The sequence below is a fragment of the Dendrobates tinctorius genome, unplaced genomic scaffold (assembly GCF_039654945.1).
Source record: "Dendrobates tinctorius isolate UK_male_01 unplaced genomic scaffold, ASM3965494v1 ptg000011l, whole genome shotgun sequence".
Taxonomy (NCBI): Eukaryota; Metazoa; Chordata; class Amphibia; order Anura; family Dendrobatidae; genus Dendrobates; species Dendrobates tinctorius.
This window is the reverse complement of record NW_027361679.1, coordinates 60,467,720-60,485,313: the sequence shown is the minus strand read 5'-3', so window position 1 is coordinate 60,485,313 and position 17,594 is coordinate 60,467,720. Positions and strand designations below refer to the sequence as shown.

Sequence of the window (17,594 nt, the reverse complement as noted above, 5' to 3'; positions counted from 1 at the left end):
ATCACACCTAGGAGCGCAGGATTAACTTGCACCATACAGGTGACCTTACTATCAGGGCGCTGAGAAGCTCACGCATGTCCTACCTTTGTGGCCATTAGCAATGAAGCTGGGCATACACTCCCCAGCTTCATCACGACAATGTTCATGCTCAGATGGGTATTGTTAATGACTTTATGGCAGCTTGCTGCATAGTGGGATCATCACCCCTGTCCCTCCCGGGCATGAGCAGTGCGCTGATGAAGTGATGGAGCGTACACCCAACTCCATTGTGCACGGCCAGGAAGACAGTACTGTGTACTGGATGTTATCATGCCCTTTTGAGCATGATTACAAGATCGGAGGCGGAACTAGTCTGGAGGCGGCAACACCCTACCAGACTAGTCCCGAATAATTTGCATACTGTGAGCCCGGTTTATAACTTGATTTTTTAAACATAGAAACAAGTGTATGGCACATAAAGTACTTTCTTATAATCCAGGTATAGGCTTATAAAGCTATGGTAGCGGCTTAGGAGGGGCTGGGGAGCAGTTAGATTCCCTTTAAGACAATCTTACATAAATTTGAGTAATTTTGTAACATTGCAGCACTCCTAATTGATCACTTTTATTATAGCCCAATGCTACAATAGAAACGTGCGCTTTCAAATTGCCTCCCGCGCGTGCGCAGTATGCTTTGCCCAACTGCGGGCAAAGCCGAAAAGCATTATGTCCCGGAAGTAATCTGTTGGGTTTCGGGACATAGTTCACGGGCGCATGCGCACTAATGCTTTTCGGCTTTGCCGGCAGTTGGGCAAAGCATACTGAGCACGCCTGGGAGGCAATTTGAATCTGCACGCGTGGGACCTTTACGAAACAACGCTATTCACAGAATGGAATGCATACAGCACGCCAATTTGTGGTGGAGACAGGGACAAGAACCAACTCTCATCGGACCGGACCGAGGATATTTATATACAGCATGGGAGCAATATAAAAGGTTTCTATGGGGGATTCATGGGGAGTCAGGGGGTTTCATAAGTAGTTGGGGAATGTATAGCACACACTCTGTTAGATGATATTTTTAGTTGATAGGCCAAAACACTGGTGACAGATTCCCTTTAACAGATCCAGTGCAGGATCAGCTAAGTAACGTTACCTAACTTGTCATTTTAAATACATGAGTCTTTTTTTTTTTAGATGTAACTGAAATAAATGAAACAACATTATTAAGAAAAAACAAAAAAGATGGAAGATATACTCGTACTTGCATATGGTGGAATTGGACATGCAAATCATTTCGCACCAGTTCTATCGGCCATGGCAATGGTCTCTGGCTGCTGCACATCTGCGGGAGTAATGTCTCTTACTTGCTGGTATCTGTGGTTATTCTTTTGACGAGCTGGCCTGGAGTGACGATACAAGTGCATCGCGCTGTATCAATGAGGTCACTCCAGGAGGGCCAATCAAAAGAAGAGCAATAGATGCCGACAGGTAAAGCGTGGTATTACCGTTCTCGTGCAGCGGCCACAGATCATGGTCATGGCTGATGGAATGGGACGTGCAAATAAATTGGAATCAACGCTAAGTGAAATATACACAAAATCAGATATAAGGTGTTCATTATGTGCAATTGTCAAAAATGAATACATTTCTATACGAGAGTGTATGACGAACACTTGCTACAGTTCTAAAAAGGAAGAATGCCTAGATATTTGCCCATAATAACACCACATAAATACATACTTGGTGGGTACAATTGCCGACCACCTATGTTATACGGGTTGGCATTAGCATCTGGTGGCAGAGCTGGGGCTCCTGCAGCAGGTGGATACAAGTTACCAGGAATGTTGAAGCCTGGTGGTGGGGCATTTTCTCTCTGTAAAATGGAAGAAAAAACAAACAATTTATACGTCTTTGAACAGATTTTAGCTGCTTTTGCCACAATTTCAGGTGAAACGTGTCTATGTTCATAAGAAGTCGACTCTCGATAGCATTAACAGCAGTGCAATATAGATATAGGCAGCAAGCTACAAAATCAGCGCAAAGTATGTGATGTGCTGCGCAAGATCAGAGCATGCCCAGTGACACTGCAAAAGAAAAAAAAAGAGGCAAACCTTCCATGTACTGCAATGTTATACCTGGGTGTCAAAGGAAGAGGAGGCAGCAGGTGCAAAGCTGGGAAGGGCAGTAGGGTTTTTGTTACTCCAGGAAGTGACAGTAGGGGCAATTCTAGCCTGAGGTGAATAAAGAAATAAAAATCACTGGAAAAAACTAAGATTACAGCTAAATTCTGCCTTGGATAAAGGGTGGCCATTTTCCTATTGATCCTACAGAGACAAATGCCACCGTCTGGTTGGTAGGAGTGATATTCACGTCAGAGAAAGTATAAGCCATCTGTGAAGAGAGGGCTACCATAATACAATGAAAAGCCTGAAAGATGAGTGTTCAGGAGGGAGAAGAGGAAAGTCACAATAAAAGAGCCACGACGTTCTGTACTCTACTGGAAAAACATGAGGCTTGGAAAATAACATTTACTGGGCTCAAATACCGTTACTATCACTTGGGAATAAAAAAAGTTATCTTTTTATTTATTGCTAATATACAACCATATCTGTTCTAGGCGTGTTCTCAGTCGGCTCAAAGTCCCGCAGCACTGTACCTTCATATTCTACAGTGATCCTTTGTGTTTATCTCAGAGAAGATTGCCTTGAATCGATAAAACTTTGGAAAACTTTCATCTCTGACATATATAAGCTTAATGGGGTATCCAAGATCCTACCCCAATATGTAATAGGTGTCATAATAATAATATTAGCAAATACCTACAATTAAAAATGTAGGATAGTTCTTCTGATTAGCTATGTTGATTACCCCATGTGCAGGGCATTGCAGTAACTTAGGTATCCATGGTTACGATCACTCGTATAGTGACAGTTAGTGGTCGTAACCATGGATATCTATGCGACTGCAATGCCCTGCACATGAGGTAAGCAACATAGCAAATAAGAGGAACGATACTACATTTTTAATTGGAGGTGTTTGCTAATATTATTATTTCACCTACTATATATAGGGGTAGGATCTTGGAGATGGGAATACCCCTATAACTAATTTTCCAGCCTCTGATTGTTAACAGGAAGGTTTCCACTCGATCATGAAAGGAACCCATCCAATGATTCATGCTGCCCAAACCACGGCCAGCTCTTGCTTCACTAACTTCCCTTTAAATAGCGAGAAAGTTTCCGTTTTCACGACACAGTAATCAAGCTTGACTTACACAAAAAATACTGAACAAACGCACATGTCCATCTAAAGCTAGAAATCAGTAAAAATATTTGTGTTTTTTTTTACCTGTGGGTAGTACTGGTTTTCTGGTGTTGGTTTATTGTGCGTTGGCATGTGTTGTTGAACCACCGATGTTGCACGAGTTCCCATAGTGGTAGTCACGTCATTTTCTCCTTGTGCTCGAGATAATCTCTCCCGCAACTGCACAATGTTCAGCTGGAGAAGGGAAGAAATTGTATAAAGCATACCAGATAGCAATACTTAAAGAAGTTGTCCACTACTTGGACAACTTCTTGTTATACTCCTCGCTTGGCCCGCATAAAATAAAGCTTATAGTCACCTCCTGTGCTGGCACCTTTCCCGCGGTGTCGACACTCGCTCTCCTCGGGGCTCCCGTGTCCAATCATCAATGGCGTCATCAGTCCCCTGCCTCCTGTCGAATTAAGCAGGAAGAAATCCGAGAGTAGCTGCAGCTCGGATTTCCTCTTCATGCTCGATTTGTCCAAAGGCGGGGACATAGACGCCAGAACTCATTGGGCGCCAGCTTCACATGTCACAACAATCGCACGGGAGCCTTGGGAGAGAGCGCGAGTGCTGAAACTGCTGGAATGGTGCCAACACGGGAGGAGAGTATAGGCTTCATTTGTCTGAAGGCGGTGACGGTGACGCCAGAACTCATTGGGCGCCAGCGTCACGTCACAACAATCGCACGGGAGCCCTGGGAGAGAGCGCGAGTGCCGACACTGCTGGAACTATGGGGATCAATTCAGGTGATTGTGAACTATTATATGGTTTTGAGCATATTGGAGCAAATTTCTCTCGTTTTTGGATTAGTACAGGTGTACATGATGGAGTCTGGGCATGGAGACCTTCAGCTTTTATTATGAGCCTTACTTGACACACTGAAACCTAAGTGCCTGCTGCTGTAGGTCTTTTGCAGTCACTCGTCAAACAGCTCTAAACTAAACCATGGTTTCATGTGTCCTCCAATGACGCGCCCAAGAAAAGAGGATTTTTTTTAGTACTTGTCGTAACATCTTTATTGGGGGACACAGGAAACCATGGTTTTGTTTTGCTGTGTCCCTCCAATGAAGCTCTCGAGAAATCTCTTAACTGGAGAGATATGTTTATGAGCATCTCTCCTTTATCACACAGAAAAAAGGCCTGAGTGGGAGATATCGCTTTATAATGTTCATATGTTATGATAGTTCTGTTGATGTAAGAAAGAGGATTATTGGTGCTCAATGTAAAATCTCTTTTCTCATAGCCTTCAATGGGGTACACATCTAAACAAGATCATTGCTTCCGGTGTCCTCCAATGCAGCGCCAAAGAAGAAAGGATTTTAGTACTCATCGTAAAATCTTTTTCTTGTAGCCTTCATTGTGGGACACAGGGAACCATAGCTTAATTTAGCTGTGCCTTCCCAATGAGGTGCCCCAGAAATTACTTTATTGCGCAGATAGGGTACAGTGATTGGGTACTCTGAGAGAACTAAATTAATGTATATATAATGTTAAAAGAGAACAAATTAGACTTGAAAAGCGTGGCTTTTACACTAGCTTTGATGATGCGTAGTGTTTTAGGTGCACACTGTCTACTTCTACTCACCTGGTTGGTGCTGGTGGGTAAAAATGCCATGGCTGCTGCAAGACTTCCCTGAGCTGCCAGTATGATGGCATACTGACTCATCTTATCAGCCAGGAGGAACCCTACATCTTGCGTGTCCACAGCTTGAGTGACTTGCACAGCTTTACGAAGAATAACCACTTTTTCTATAAGATCCTAAACAAATTTAATACATAAAAAGGAAAAGTCAAACTGAAAAAAGGATTAGTTCAATATTAACGCATGCCACCAGCTAGCTTCCAATATACACCTCACTCTTTGACCCAGACCCCTATATACAATATAATTATGGGAATCTTTCAGCAGAATTTTGCTATGTAATCTGAGGACAGTATGAGGTAGGGGTTCAAACATTGAATTCAAATAAGTGTCATTTATTAAGCTGTGTGCTGTTTTAGTTAACCTGAAAGTTTTATGACATTATCATTGGCAGGTCTGATGTGCATACAACTGCTAATCTGACCACGCCTCTTCCTGTGATACGCAGCTCACTGTCTAAAGACTTTTTACAAGCTGCCTCTGGTGATGCTGGACTCTCTTCAATTACATTGTAATTTGGGCTTTTACAAGTCTCTGTGCAGTTGGGAAAATAGTACAAATGTGGTGCGCTAGCTTTTCTCTTTGTTAGTATATGTATTATATGGAGGACAGAAAAAAGATGACAGTTTAGGCTTAGGATGCACCATCAGAGAAACCGAAGACAGAAGGAATCTAGTGAAGCCTGTGTATTATAGCCCAGCATCATTTCTGACAAAAGAGAAGAGTGGTTTCACAAACAGACACAACTACAAGTGCAGCACTGGCTCTTAGCAGTTTGATCTCTCCTGATCAGAAACTTTAAAGGGAATCTGTCACCTCTTTTTTGAGATATCATATAATGATATAATTCGTGTGTCACATAAGGATTCTCTTAGTACTTTTGCTTCCCCCTGACCCTGCACCTTTCATGCATAAATACCTTTTTTATATCGGTTCAGATGTATGTAAACTGCCGCGGTCCGGTCCGCTGGGCGGAGCTTATTCACCTGCTCCCACCCTTCCCCGTCTTGCTCTACGCATTTCTTCTTGTGTAGAGCAAGACAGGGAGGGGGGGGAGCAGGTGAATAAGCCCCGCCCATCGGACCGGACAGCGGCAGTTTACATACATCTGAACCGATATAAAAAAAGTATTTATGCATGAAAGGTGCGGGGTCAGGTGGAAGCAAAAGTACTAAGAGAATCCTTATGTGACACACAATTGAATGATATCATTATATGATATCTCAAAAAAGGGGTGACAGATTCCCTTTAAACCACAGGAATAATCCTTTAATAAATTTAAAGAAGATTGTGAAGACACCGCGTTTATTCTTAAGTATGCCAGAAGTATTATTTAGTAGGCTGAGGGACATGAGCTATTGTTCATATGAAACTGAACGTTAACTCTTATTGCAGGTTGAATTGATGTTTGTTCAGTTGTTGAATGGTTGTGGACTACCTATTGCATCAGTCCTTGCAGCTAATTGTTCTACTATCCTTGAGGGACAAAGGCACAGGTGAATTACACAATCTATGTTTGTTAATATGAAGATTACTCATTGTATCAGTCCAAGCTTGTTGTTCTGCAAACATTACAGGAGAAAATATGCAGGTTAACTGAACACTCGAACAATGAGAGACCTCATTGCACCTTCCTCCAATCCTGTGGAAGAATGACTGAATAAGAGCTGTGAAATATAAGAGGGATCTGCCTCTGTTTCCAGTGAGAATCTACAAGACAGCAGCCAAGGAACCAGGGCTCCAACTGGAGGAATACAGATTTGATCCACTGCCCATCACTCAACTCATGGAGATGGTTGGGACAATCAGGTCACCTGGCCATATACCTTAAAGCAGGGGTCCCAACCACCAGTCCGCGGCCCAGCACCGGGCCGTTGCAGTGCTCTTGCCGATCCGCGGACACAAGGGGAGCCGGTGGCGGTGCAGCAGCTGATACTCACCTAGCGGTCCCTGTCGGCGCGGCGGCTTCATCCAGCGCTGAGCGGTTAAGTGTACCGCTCATTTAAGGTCATGAATATGGACGCCACTCATTTCCCATAAGCGTGGCGTCATATTCATAGACCTTAATGAGCGGTAGCATGTGACCGCTCCGCACAGGAAGAAGCTGAAGTGCCGCGAGATGCAGGGAGGGAAGTTCAGCGATGTGAGGGTAAATATGACGGGGGAGGATGGGGGAGCCGAGCGAAACCATATATACAAGGGAGGGAGAGTGGGAGCGGAGCCATATATACAAGGGAGGGAGAGTGGGAGCAGAGACATATATACAAGGGAGGGAGAGTGGGAGCGGAGCCATATATACAAGGGAGGGAGAGTGGAAGCAGAGCCATATATACAAGGGAAGGAGAGTGGGAGCGGAGCCATATATATAAGGGAGGGAGAGTGGGAGCGGAGCCATAAATACATGGGAGGGAGAGTGGGAGCGGAGCCATATATATAAGGAAGGGAGAGTGGGAGCGGAGCCATATTTACAAGGGAGGGAGAGTGGGAGCGGAGCCATATTTACAAGGGAGGGAGAGTGGGAGAGGAGCCATATATATAAGGGAGGGAGAGTGGGAGCGGAGCCATATATACAAGGGAGGGAGAGTGGGAGCGGAGCCATATATATAAGGGAGGGAGAGTGGGAGCGGAGCCATAAATACAAGGGAGGGAGAGTGGGAGCGGATCCATATATATAAGGGAGGGAGAGTGGGAGTGGAGCCATAAATACCTGGGAGGGAGAGTGGAGCAGAGCCATAAATACAAGGGAAGGAGAGTGGGAGCAGAGCCATAAATACATGGGAGGGAGAGTGGGAGCGGAGCCATAAATACAAGGGAAGGAGAGTGGGAGCAGAGCCATATATACAATGGAGGGAGAGTGGAAGCGAAGCCATATATACAAGGGAGGGAGAATGGGAGCGGATCCATATATCTAAGAGAGGGAGAGTGGGAGCGGAGCCATGCATACAGGATGGGAAAGGGGAGCCATGCATACAAGATGGGAGGGTGGGAGCAGAGCCATGTATACAGGATGGGAGAGTGGGAGCAGAGCCATGCGTACAGGATGGGAGAGTGGAAGCAGAGCCATGTATACAGGATGGGAGAGTGGGAGCAGAGCCATGTATACAGGATGGGAGGGTGGGAGCGGAGCCATGTATACAAGGATGGGAGGATGGGAGCAGAGCCATGTATACAAGGATGGGACAGGGGAGCCATGCATACAACAGGGGGAGCCACACAGAGCTGGACAGGATGGGGGGAACCACACATACATTTTCTGATGATTAGAAAATAATCAGCATGTACAGAACTCCAGTACAATTTTTCTTAAGTGCTCAATGCTCCATTTCCTTGTAGGTTCCAATCATCATTAGCAGTGACGGTCATCAGTAGAAGTAGCCCAGTGCTCCCACTGAAACAAAGAAACAAGCCAGGTGCTCCCACTCATTCAAAACCTATGGTGAGTTGAGTCACATTATAAATGTTATAATTAAATGATAAGTATGCACTGCTAAACTACAACCGCGTCCATAGCCCCGCCTCCTTAGGACCAAATCCCCGCCCCTGTCACACCTCCATCCCCGCCCTGCCGGGCCATGGAAGAGTGGTCTTGCTTGAAGCCGGTCCCTGGTGCAAAAAACGTTGGGGACCACTGCCTTAAAGGACTCTGTCAGCTTCCTAAGCTTGCTGCTACCTCCACTTTTTGTTTGGATGTCCACCAAAAGCGGGGTGCTACTGGTTGGGGTATTTGGCCCTGGAAGCCCCGACGTCACAGATGTTCTAATTCCGGGCGAGCCAGCAGATGTGTGAGACTCTGACTTTGGACCATTTTATGTATTTGCTGGGACTGTACTGTAGGTTTTTGACTATTAGTGATCAAATTAAGTATCACCCCATTGTGTTCCCCAAAACCTGTGTTGTTGAAGTAGTATTCTGCCAATGGGGAAAGGAGTACAAGCATTCAGTGGGATGAGACCTGGTCCATGCAGTCTATGAAAGCCAGGCCAAGAGCACCAACTGACCCTCGTGTCTCCACAAAGATGTTTCAAGAATGGAGAGTATAATCTTCAGATATTTGTGGCTTAAGAGTTCACAAATTCACCTGCAATGAAAGTGGGCTGGCTCCATCCTGAGCTTTGGTCCAGCAGGCCACCAGTTTGTCCACATTCCCTGCGCAGATATAGCATAGGCAAGCTTGTGCCTGAAGAGATGGATCACGCTCCTTTTCAAGTCTGGAGCCCAGCAGGTCTGTAATCACAATTAGTGAAACACATTTTTCTAAGCTAGATATCATTATCACATTAACTTGCTAAACTAAACATTACTGCACTCGAATACTTTTGGTCATAACGTTAATGAGGTCAAATTAGTCATGTAGAATTAGTTGACAAGTGAATTTTAACCTTCCCTGAAAACCTCATAGTAGTCACTGATCGCAATAAATGAAGACGAAGAGTTCAGCTGAGTTCTGATCTCCTCAGAGAATAAAGATCGACTCTATAGAAAGTGTATGATTTTATCTACAACCTGTGTGGAAAGACCGTGCTCAGCTGGGGGCTTCTGTCAGAGGTCTCAACACCTGGATAATTGTCTATCAATACTTGACAAACCTCCGTGATATGTCAAAGGTTTTGTAAAGGCTTTTTGTGAAATTACACTTGAAATAATATACAAGGGTAAAGCAGTGATATTGTGAATATTAATTTTGAGGTTTTGAATAATATTTCAGCTCTGCACAAAACAAAGAAAAAGAAAACAAATTATATTCTTTTCACATTTCCTTAAATCGAAAGTTTGTACTTTTGTTAATTTATTTGGTGCACTATTAATCTCTTTGACTTTAAAACTTTCAATAAAATTCAACAACAACAAAAAAAAAAAAGAAAGATATAGCTGTGCACTGATCACAAAATCTTCCCAAAAATAAAAATCCCAAATTCATACCGCATAGAGAGGCAAATTCTTCAGGCCTGGCATAGGTCAGCACTGCAGCTAGTGCCTCTCTCCAATTCTTAAGATTGCAAGATTCAACAATATCACTCCAGTTCTTGGTAACGACAGCCGTGATCAGCTACATAAAGACACATTGCATCTAATCAGTATCCAACAGAGATGAGCGGAAATGTTGACACAACCCCCGGTCCACGTTCGTGCACTCTAGCCGTGGATAGGAGCAGCACAATTTTTTTTTACCTTGCGGGTTTCCCTTAATGTGGCTTTTGATTTGTCAGCCTGGCATCACATCAATTGTGCACCATACGGCGCAAAGGTGATGACGCACCAGCTCAGCAAATCATTAGACGAGCATGGGATCCTGGAAGTACAGGAAATTCACGCAGCTCCTGTCCACGGACAAAGTGCACTGTCCTTGACTGGAGTTTTTCCAAAGCAATTTGCTCATTTCCAGTATCCAACCACAAGCAAGCACTTATAAACAGACAATACAAACCATAGTTTAGAGGTTATTGCTGAAAAACCGCAGTCCAATTTTCATTTGTTACATAATTCAAGCGGCAGCACATCCAAGTCATGTGTCAGGATGAGCTTCAGTCTGAAGAAACACAGTTCCCGAAATCTGCGTCTCAACTAAAAGAAGAGCTGTATCGTAATATCGCCACGAGTCGAGGAGAAGGGCTGTGACTGCAGAAGAAGTTAATATTCTCCTTGGCTGGATTAGAACAAAGGATTTTTTCTCTAGCCTCAGCACTCCATGCTCAGTCCACCAAGGAGAAGATTTCTATCTTCTCCTGTCACAGACCTTCTCTTTGTCTCACGTAGGCACATGTGCTTTCGATACCAGTCATCTGTCGGCTGAGATACAGGTCTCGGGAGTGGTGATTCTTCAGAATGCAGCCTGCCCTAACACACTACTAGGACAGTCTGCCATTTTATCACATCGTTGGAGATCCATAGTGGTTGCAACGGTTGAGTTTTTCTTTAAAACAATCAAGAGGTTCAGAACTCTTATTCTAGGGAAAGTGGGGACCCAAAAAGACATTATCATCATTAAGGATATGTTAATGTAATATTTGGCCAAGATGTTTGACTTACATTTGTGCCTTCTTTTGTAATACCATTGTATATTTTACCATTCTTTCTATTCAGGGTATATATGTGCCAAGACAATCCTTTTGCATACATCTAAGAGTTATGCCAGTACACCTTTCTTATGAAGGCGTTAAACAACAGTGCCTATTTTATCTTTCTAATAGAGGGTCAGGACTTCCAGGACGCCGCAGGGAACCACAACTATTCCTCAATTACATGGCTAAACATTATTTATTGACTTTTACACAGATTACGTAAGAAAGAAAAAGCACATACCCTTGTTATTTTGCTTTGTGATTTAGCAAAGTATTTTGTTTGCGTCTTTGCCAATAAATCTGGTCCTCCAGCGATGGCCAGGATGATTGCATCAGCCATACGATTATCGTGCAAACATAGATCAACTGCACTTTCAAAGTTACCCGTCAGCAAAGCCTGGGTGATAAGTCCATCAACATCTATAACCACAAAATAAATGTACCGGCAAGGATAAGATGTGATGCAACATTAAAATGCTTTCAAGTACACCGCTTCGAAAATGTCAACCTAACTAACCGTAATACATCATAAAACATTCAAGACCAGCACACACATTCATACACTGATGGCTGGAAATGTGATGCAGTGACTGGGCAATCTAGACATTAGCTGAAGAAGGCACCCAAGTCCTGTGATGCTGATCCAAGCTTCTTCTCATCCCCTCCCATCAATGCATGACATTCAAAAACACCTGTTACGAATGCCATTGTAAGCACTGTATGTGCCAGTCAGCCATATTCATACGGGGAAAGCCTTTTTAATTGGGCTCAAAACTTCAACAAAGTTCATAATTAACTGTGATTTTACATGAGATTCGATACAACGAAACGTGTGAAGTTTTATCTATACACTTTCCTATCTTACCGCCTCACTTAGAAGATAGAAGGAAACTATTGGAAAGAGAAAAATTTTATGATTCAGTTTGATTCTACCATATTAATATTCTTAGCTTCATCTTTGATTTAGTCTTTACAAAGGGCAGTATTAGGGTCTACCAAGTACTAGACCCCATTGCTAAAATGATAACATTAGGCCATCGCATTATGAGACATTTGTTTATTGATTCTGCAAAGATCTATGCTTAACATAGCTCTCTGCTCAGACATATCAAGGGAGTTAGGATGGAGGAATAAAAGGTAGGATTAGACAAAGAACAGTTTAGTCCAAATTAAATTGCAGGATGGAAAGTCTGCTTGTGTCAATCTGGGCCCAAATTTAATATGGGGAGGTGGTGGAAACTTCCCCAGACACTGAGACGGAGTATAATACAGTTGTGTGAAAAAGTGTTTGTCCCCTTCCTGATTTCCTATTCTTTTGCATGTTTGTCACACTAAAATGTTTCAGATCACAAAACAAATTTAAATATTAGACAAAGATAACACAAGTAAACACAAAATGCAGTTTTTAAATGAAGATCTCTATTATTATAGGGAAAAAAATCCAAACCTACAGGGTCCTGTGTGAAAAAGTGATTGCCCCCTAAACCTAATAACTGGTTGAGCCACCCTTAGCAGCAACAACTGCAATCAAGCGTTTGTGATAACTGGCAATGAGTCTTTTAAAAGGCTCTGGAGGAATTTTGGCCCACTCATCTTTGCAGAATTGTTGTAATTCAGCCACATTGGAGCGTTTCCAAGCATAAACTGCCTTTTTAAGGTCATGCCACAGCATCTCAATCAGGTTATGGTCAGGACTTTGACTAGACCACTCCAAAGTCTTAGGTTTTTTTTAAGCCATTCAGAGGTGGACTTGCTGGTGTGTTTTGGATCATTGTCCTGCTATATAACCCAACTGCGCTTCAGTTTGAGGTAACGAACAGATAGCCGGACATTCTCTTTTAGGATTTTTTGGTAGACAGCAGAATTCATGCTTCCATTTGCCACAGCAAGTCTTCAAGGTCCTGAATCAGCAAAACCAGACCATCACAATACCACCGCCATATTTTATTGTTGGTCTGATGTTCCTCTTCTGAAATGCTTCTATGCCAGATGTAATGGGGCATACACCTTCCAAAAAGTTCAACTTTTGTCTCTTTAGTCTACAGAGTATTCTCCCAAAAATCTTGGGGATCATCAAGATGTTTTGTGGCAAAATTGAGATGAGCCTTTATGTTCTTATTGCTCAGCAGTGGCTTTTGTCATGGAGGCCATTTTTGCCCAGTTTCTTTCTTATAGTGGAGTCATGAACACTGACCTTAACTTAGGCAGGTTAGACCTGCAGTTCTTTGAATGTTGTTGTCTTATGTGACCTCTTGGATGAGTCGTCGCTAAGCTCTTTGGGTAATTTTGGTTGACCAGCCACTTCTGGGAATGTTCACCACTGGTTCCCTGTTTTCGCCATTTGTGGATAATGGCACTCACTGTGATTTCCTGGAGTCCCAAAGCTTGAGAAATGGCTTCATAACCTTTTACAGACTGATAGATCTCAATTACTTTGTTTCTCGTTTGCTCTAGAATTTCTTTGGATCGCGGCATGATGTCTAGCTTTTGAGTCTCTTGGTCTACTTTACTTTGTCAGGCAGTTCCTATTTAAATGATTTCTTGATTGAGAGCAGGTGTGGCAATAATCAAGTGTGTGTGTGGCTAGGGAATTTGAACAGAGCTTCCCAGAGATGTGATAAACCACAGTTAATCTATGTTTAAGAGGGGTGGGGAGGGGGGCCATAATCACTTTTTCATGCAGGGCCCTGTAGGTTTGGATTTCTTTTTACCTTAATAATAAAGACCTTCATTTAAAAACTGAGTTTTGTGTTTACTTGTAATATCTTTGTCTAATATTAAATTTGTTTGGTGATCTGAAACATTTAAGTGTGACAAACATGCAAAAGAACAGGAAATCAGGAAGGGGCAAACACTTTTTTACACAACTGTACATGTTTATTGCTTGGTTGTAGCTGTTGACATATTGTCCATATTTTACATTCTCTTGCATATAATTTTCATTATTTCAGTAAACTATATATTTTTTTAATTTAGTCATTATATGTGAATCCCTTTAGTCTTGAAATCCATGACAAAACACAGTACAGGTGACTTCTGTATCTAAATTTTAGCACTGTGTAATATTCTTCAGTCACTCTGGTAACATAAATTCAAGTGCAAAAGACCAAAAATTCCAAAAACAATGTCAGCACATTGAATGGCTTCATAAAATGTATAGACCATTTACCTCCACTCACGGATATATTAAATGTTTCACCTGCCGTGATGCCGGGACCACCTTCAGCTTTCCCTGATTTTACATTCTAAAAAGAAATAAAACAGAAAATTCAATGACTATACTAAACACCATGATGACAGGGGAAGTACAGCAGCACACTCTCGAGTGATGTTCTCAGCGACTAAACAGCAAAGCAATTCCACAATTAGTTTTACAATTAGTAGTAGAGAAAATTTCACACCAGGCAATCCTGGGACGTGTGATAGGTATTCGATTGTTAATAAGCATCTTGCAGGCAGTGCAGCTAAGGCAATACAGTGAGGAACAACACGGAGACCACAGGACAGCAGCATTAAAGATGGAAAAAAGTACCTCCCCCAAGATCAGCTCCTCTGCCGCTTCACTTTCCTTCTCATCATTCTCTACAGCCTGGTCAGTTTCTTTGACAGTCTTAGGTAAATAGAGCAAGAAATGCAAAACAAAGTACGGAAGAATTAAAAGACCAGAAGTAAAATCAAGCGGGTAAGATAGATATCAACGAAGAGAGAACAATGTCCATGGTGGGTCATTTGAGCCATAAAACATGAAGACTTTGTAGGTTAATGCAAAAAGAAGTTTAAATAGCTAAAGAGTAACCGTTGGTTTCATTTTGTTTCATAAATCAACAGTACAAGCGAAAATAAGAAAGTTTGTAATATATCTAATCAGAGAGATCCATATCTCTCTGAGGGATCGAAGGGGAGCATATCTAAAGAAGAATACAATGCTGTCTGCAAGGAATGCAGGGCAAGTAAGGCTTGCAAGGGAGACCAAAAGCAATAAAAAAGGATTTTGGCGGTATGTCAAAAACAAAAGAAGAGTCAAAGATGCTATACGATTTACACAGGATGGAATTCAGTGGTCAAAAATGATGCTGAGAAGGCTGAACTTTCAAATTTCTATTTTGCATCCGTGTTCTCTAAGAAAGCAATTGTAACATCAACTGATCTTCACTGTGCCATCAAAGGAATAAAAGAATCCACACTATCTATAAAAAAAGACATGGTGAGGGAACACTTAGCTAATTTAAATGAACTGAAATCTCCTGGTCCAGATGAATTACATCCTAGATTACTGAAAAGAGTTACAAAGAAAAATTGCAGGACCGGTAGCCAGAATCTTTGAAAAATTCTGGAGAACAGGAGAAGTCCCAGAAGACTGGAGAAGGGCAAATATTCCTTTCGTTAAAAAAGGAAAGAAGATGGAGCCAGGAAATTACAGGCAACCACAAAGAATTTCAGCTGAATGTGCATCCTTGGATGTACATTGAGTTTAAATATGTGCTGGCGTAAGAAGAGGTTTACTATTGACTGACAGCTAGCAGAAATTGTGAAAATTAATATTTTTTCCATTGCATAAAATTTTATCACACTACGAGTAAACTTTATATACATATATTTGGAATTACCACGGTCCCCATAAAAAAACAAAAAAAAAAACAAACTCCCACCATGAACTAAAGTTTGCACTGGTTAAATAATTGGATTTGATTTCTCATTTTACAGAAACAAAGTGACGGACAGTACAGAATGCAGAGATCAGCAGGTCATCATCAGAAATTAACTGCGCTTCTCTGCAGCCATAAATCCATCCAGCGCCATTATTTGGCTGTGTTGGACCTGCCTTAAGCTTTTTATGCTGTCATCTTCAGACAGTTCTAACAAGCTGAGAAAAGCCAAAATCAGCCTGGACATTAGATGATCGACCTGCTTTTGGGTCTCTATTCTTTAATATCAGTCTTCAATTCCCTGTTTATTTTGCAAAGTTTATTCTGAGAAACATAATAATTCTGGTGGATCAATAAAAAATACTATTATGTGATTTTGAAAGGACCGCTGTGCCTCTAGAAACTGCGTGAAAGTGCATTAAACAGTGCTGCCTTTCCATCCTTCTAGGATTTGGTGGAGTACCAGTGGACTAACTCTGGTCTATCAGAGGGGGTATATACACATCTGCTAGGGATATACTATTATCTGGTAATAAGCCTTTTCAAGGGTTTAAAGGGGTGATCCAGGAACATATTAGTTTTTAGGCCCACAGTAAAAAATTAAGAGGCACGTGGCTGCTAACTCCCTGCCTGTTCTACCCAGTTCAGATCTCTGCTGGTGCAGAGCGGTCACAGACGGCTCCTGCTGGCGATTCTGCCGACATCATGTAGACTGAGCAGCTTTTTCTCATCTGCTTTACTTTGTTGATGGGCCGTGACTGCCGATCCCTGCTGGAAAACTGCGGGAAGCAGACTGTCAATCAGCATGACGTCGGCAGTCACGCCACATCGACAGAGCAGAGCGGATGAGAAAAGCTGCTCGGCTGATGTGGAGCAGGGAGTCGGCGGCAGGAGCAGCATGTGACCACTCTGAGCCAGCACTGGATAGAACAGGTTAGCAACTACTTGCCCGTTAGCTTTTTGGCTCAAAGTAAAAAAAAATAATTTAGTCCTGGATAAACCCTTTAAGTGAAAAAAAAATGCTGTCTTTTTACCATCTAATAAATATGTATAGTATTACAAACAAAAAATACATAACGATTCAGCTGTCATTTTTCATGTGAATGATATAAACCAATAATTTAGAAAAAAAAATTCTGCACTGGTTTTACTAATTCACTAGCTGCCACATGTAGATGATGCTTCTGGAAAAAAAACAAAACAGAGGAATTGCTGAAATTAGAGAATACATTTAGGTTTCCCCAATCACACACCAGTTACCAAACTTACCTGCTCTGTTCCAGCCACATGGCTTAAAACAGAAGCAATCTGGAACAAAAGAGAAAAAAATATTCCAACTTTACGTACACATACATTTACCTACACGTAAGGGTTCATGGACGATCTGCCTAAGAAAACCACCTTGCGGCATGCATAATCTCATTTTTTTCTGACCGTTACAGACAATAGTAAAAGAAAAGTAGTAATATTGCCTGCATACAGGGAGACAGACTGTAGTAAAGAGAAAATGAATGTCACCATGAGATCAAAGGAGCACACAAACACATGGACAATCTAGGGGGAGAGAAGAAATCAATGGAAAATCATCCTTCACCCAAAGCAAACATGTAGGACAGATTGTTACCTTTGCTCCAAGATCTTCCTTTCGGAATCCCAGTAGCTCTAGATACTTGCCCCGGCAATCACCTTCAAAATTGACCTTACAAAAAAGGAAGAGGTAAATATAAGCAGATTTACGTAGAATTATTGAAAATGATTCAAACATATCCTTGGAAACTCCATAGAAATTGTCACCTCCATACACTAAGGTTGAACTCACACACTCCAGATCTGCTGCAGAATTTACAGTATAGTACATGTGGATGGGAGTTTTTTTTAAAACCCCACCTACAGGTAGCTGGAAAACAATGGGAATAGTGAGGGTTTACGACGTGTAGACCGAATTTACATTTAGCAATTT

The 17,594-nt window shown here is 42.1% G+C and overlaps 1 protein-coding gene across 12 annotated transcripts in view; it reads right to left on the bottom strand.

Annotated features, from left to right (window-relative positions):
- The window catches only part of SEC31A (SEC31 homolog A, COPII coat complex component), a 130,132-nt gene that overhangs the window by 34,183 nt on the left and 78,355 nt on the right, over positions 1-17,594 (bottom strand). For 4 of the 12 annotated variants that reach the window (XM_073542743.1, XM_073542740.1, XM_073542768.1 and 1 more), the window contains 11 exons: positions 17,259-17,333; positions 16,904-16,942; positions 14,521-14,598; positions 14,158-14,233; positions 11,230-11,408; positions 9,850-9,976; positions 9,008-9,153; positions 4,873-5,046; positions 3,330-3,479; positions 2,117-2,212; positions 1,722-1,854 (listed from right to left, as the gene is read on the bottom strand). In XM_073542743.1, coding sequence (XP_073398844.1) covers positions 1,722-1,854; positions 2,117-2,212; positions 3,330-3,479; positions 4,873-5,046; positions 9,008-9,153; positions 9,850-9,976; positions 11,230-11,408; positions 14,158-14,233; positions 14,521-14,598; positions 16,904-16,942; positions 17,259-17,333 — 1,273 coding nt within the window. The remainder of the gene's footprint in view (positions 1-1,721; positions 1,855-2,116; positions 2,213-3,329; positions 3,480-4,872; positions 5,047-9,007; positions 9,154-9,849; positions 9,977-11,229; positions 11,409-14,157; positions 14,234-14,520; positions 14,599-16,903; positions 16,943-17,258; positions 17,334-17,594) is intronic. The other 8 variants (XM_073542760.1, XM_073542826.1, XM_073542816.1 and 5 more) reach the window with 6 other exon arrangements.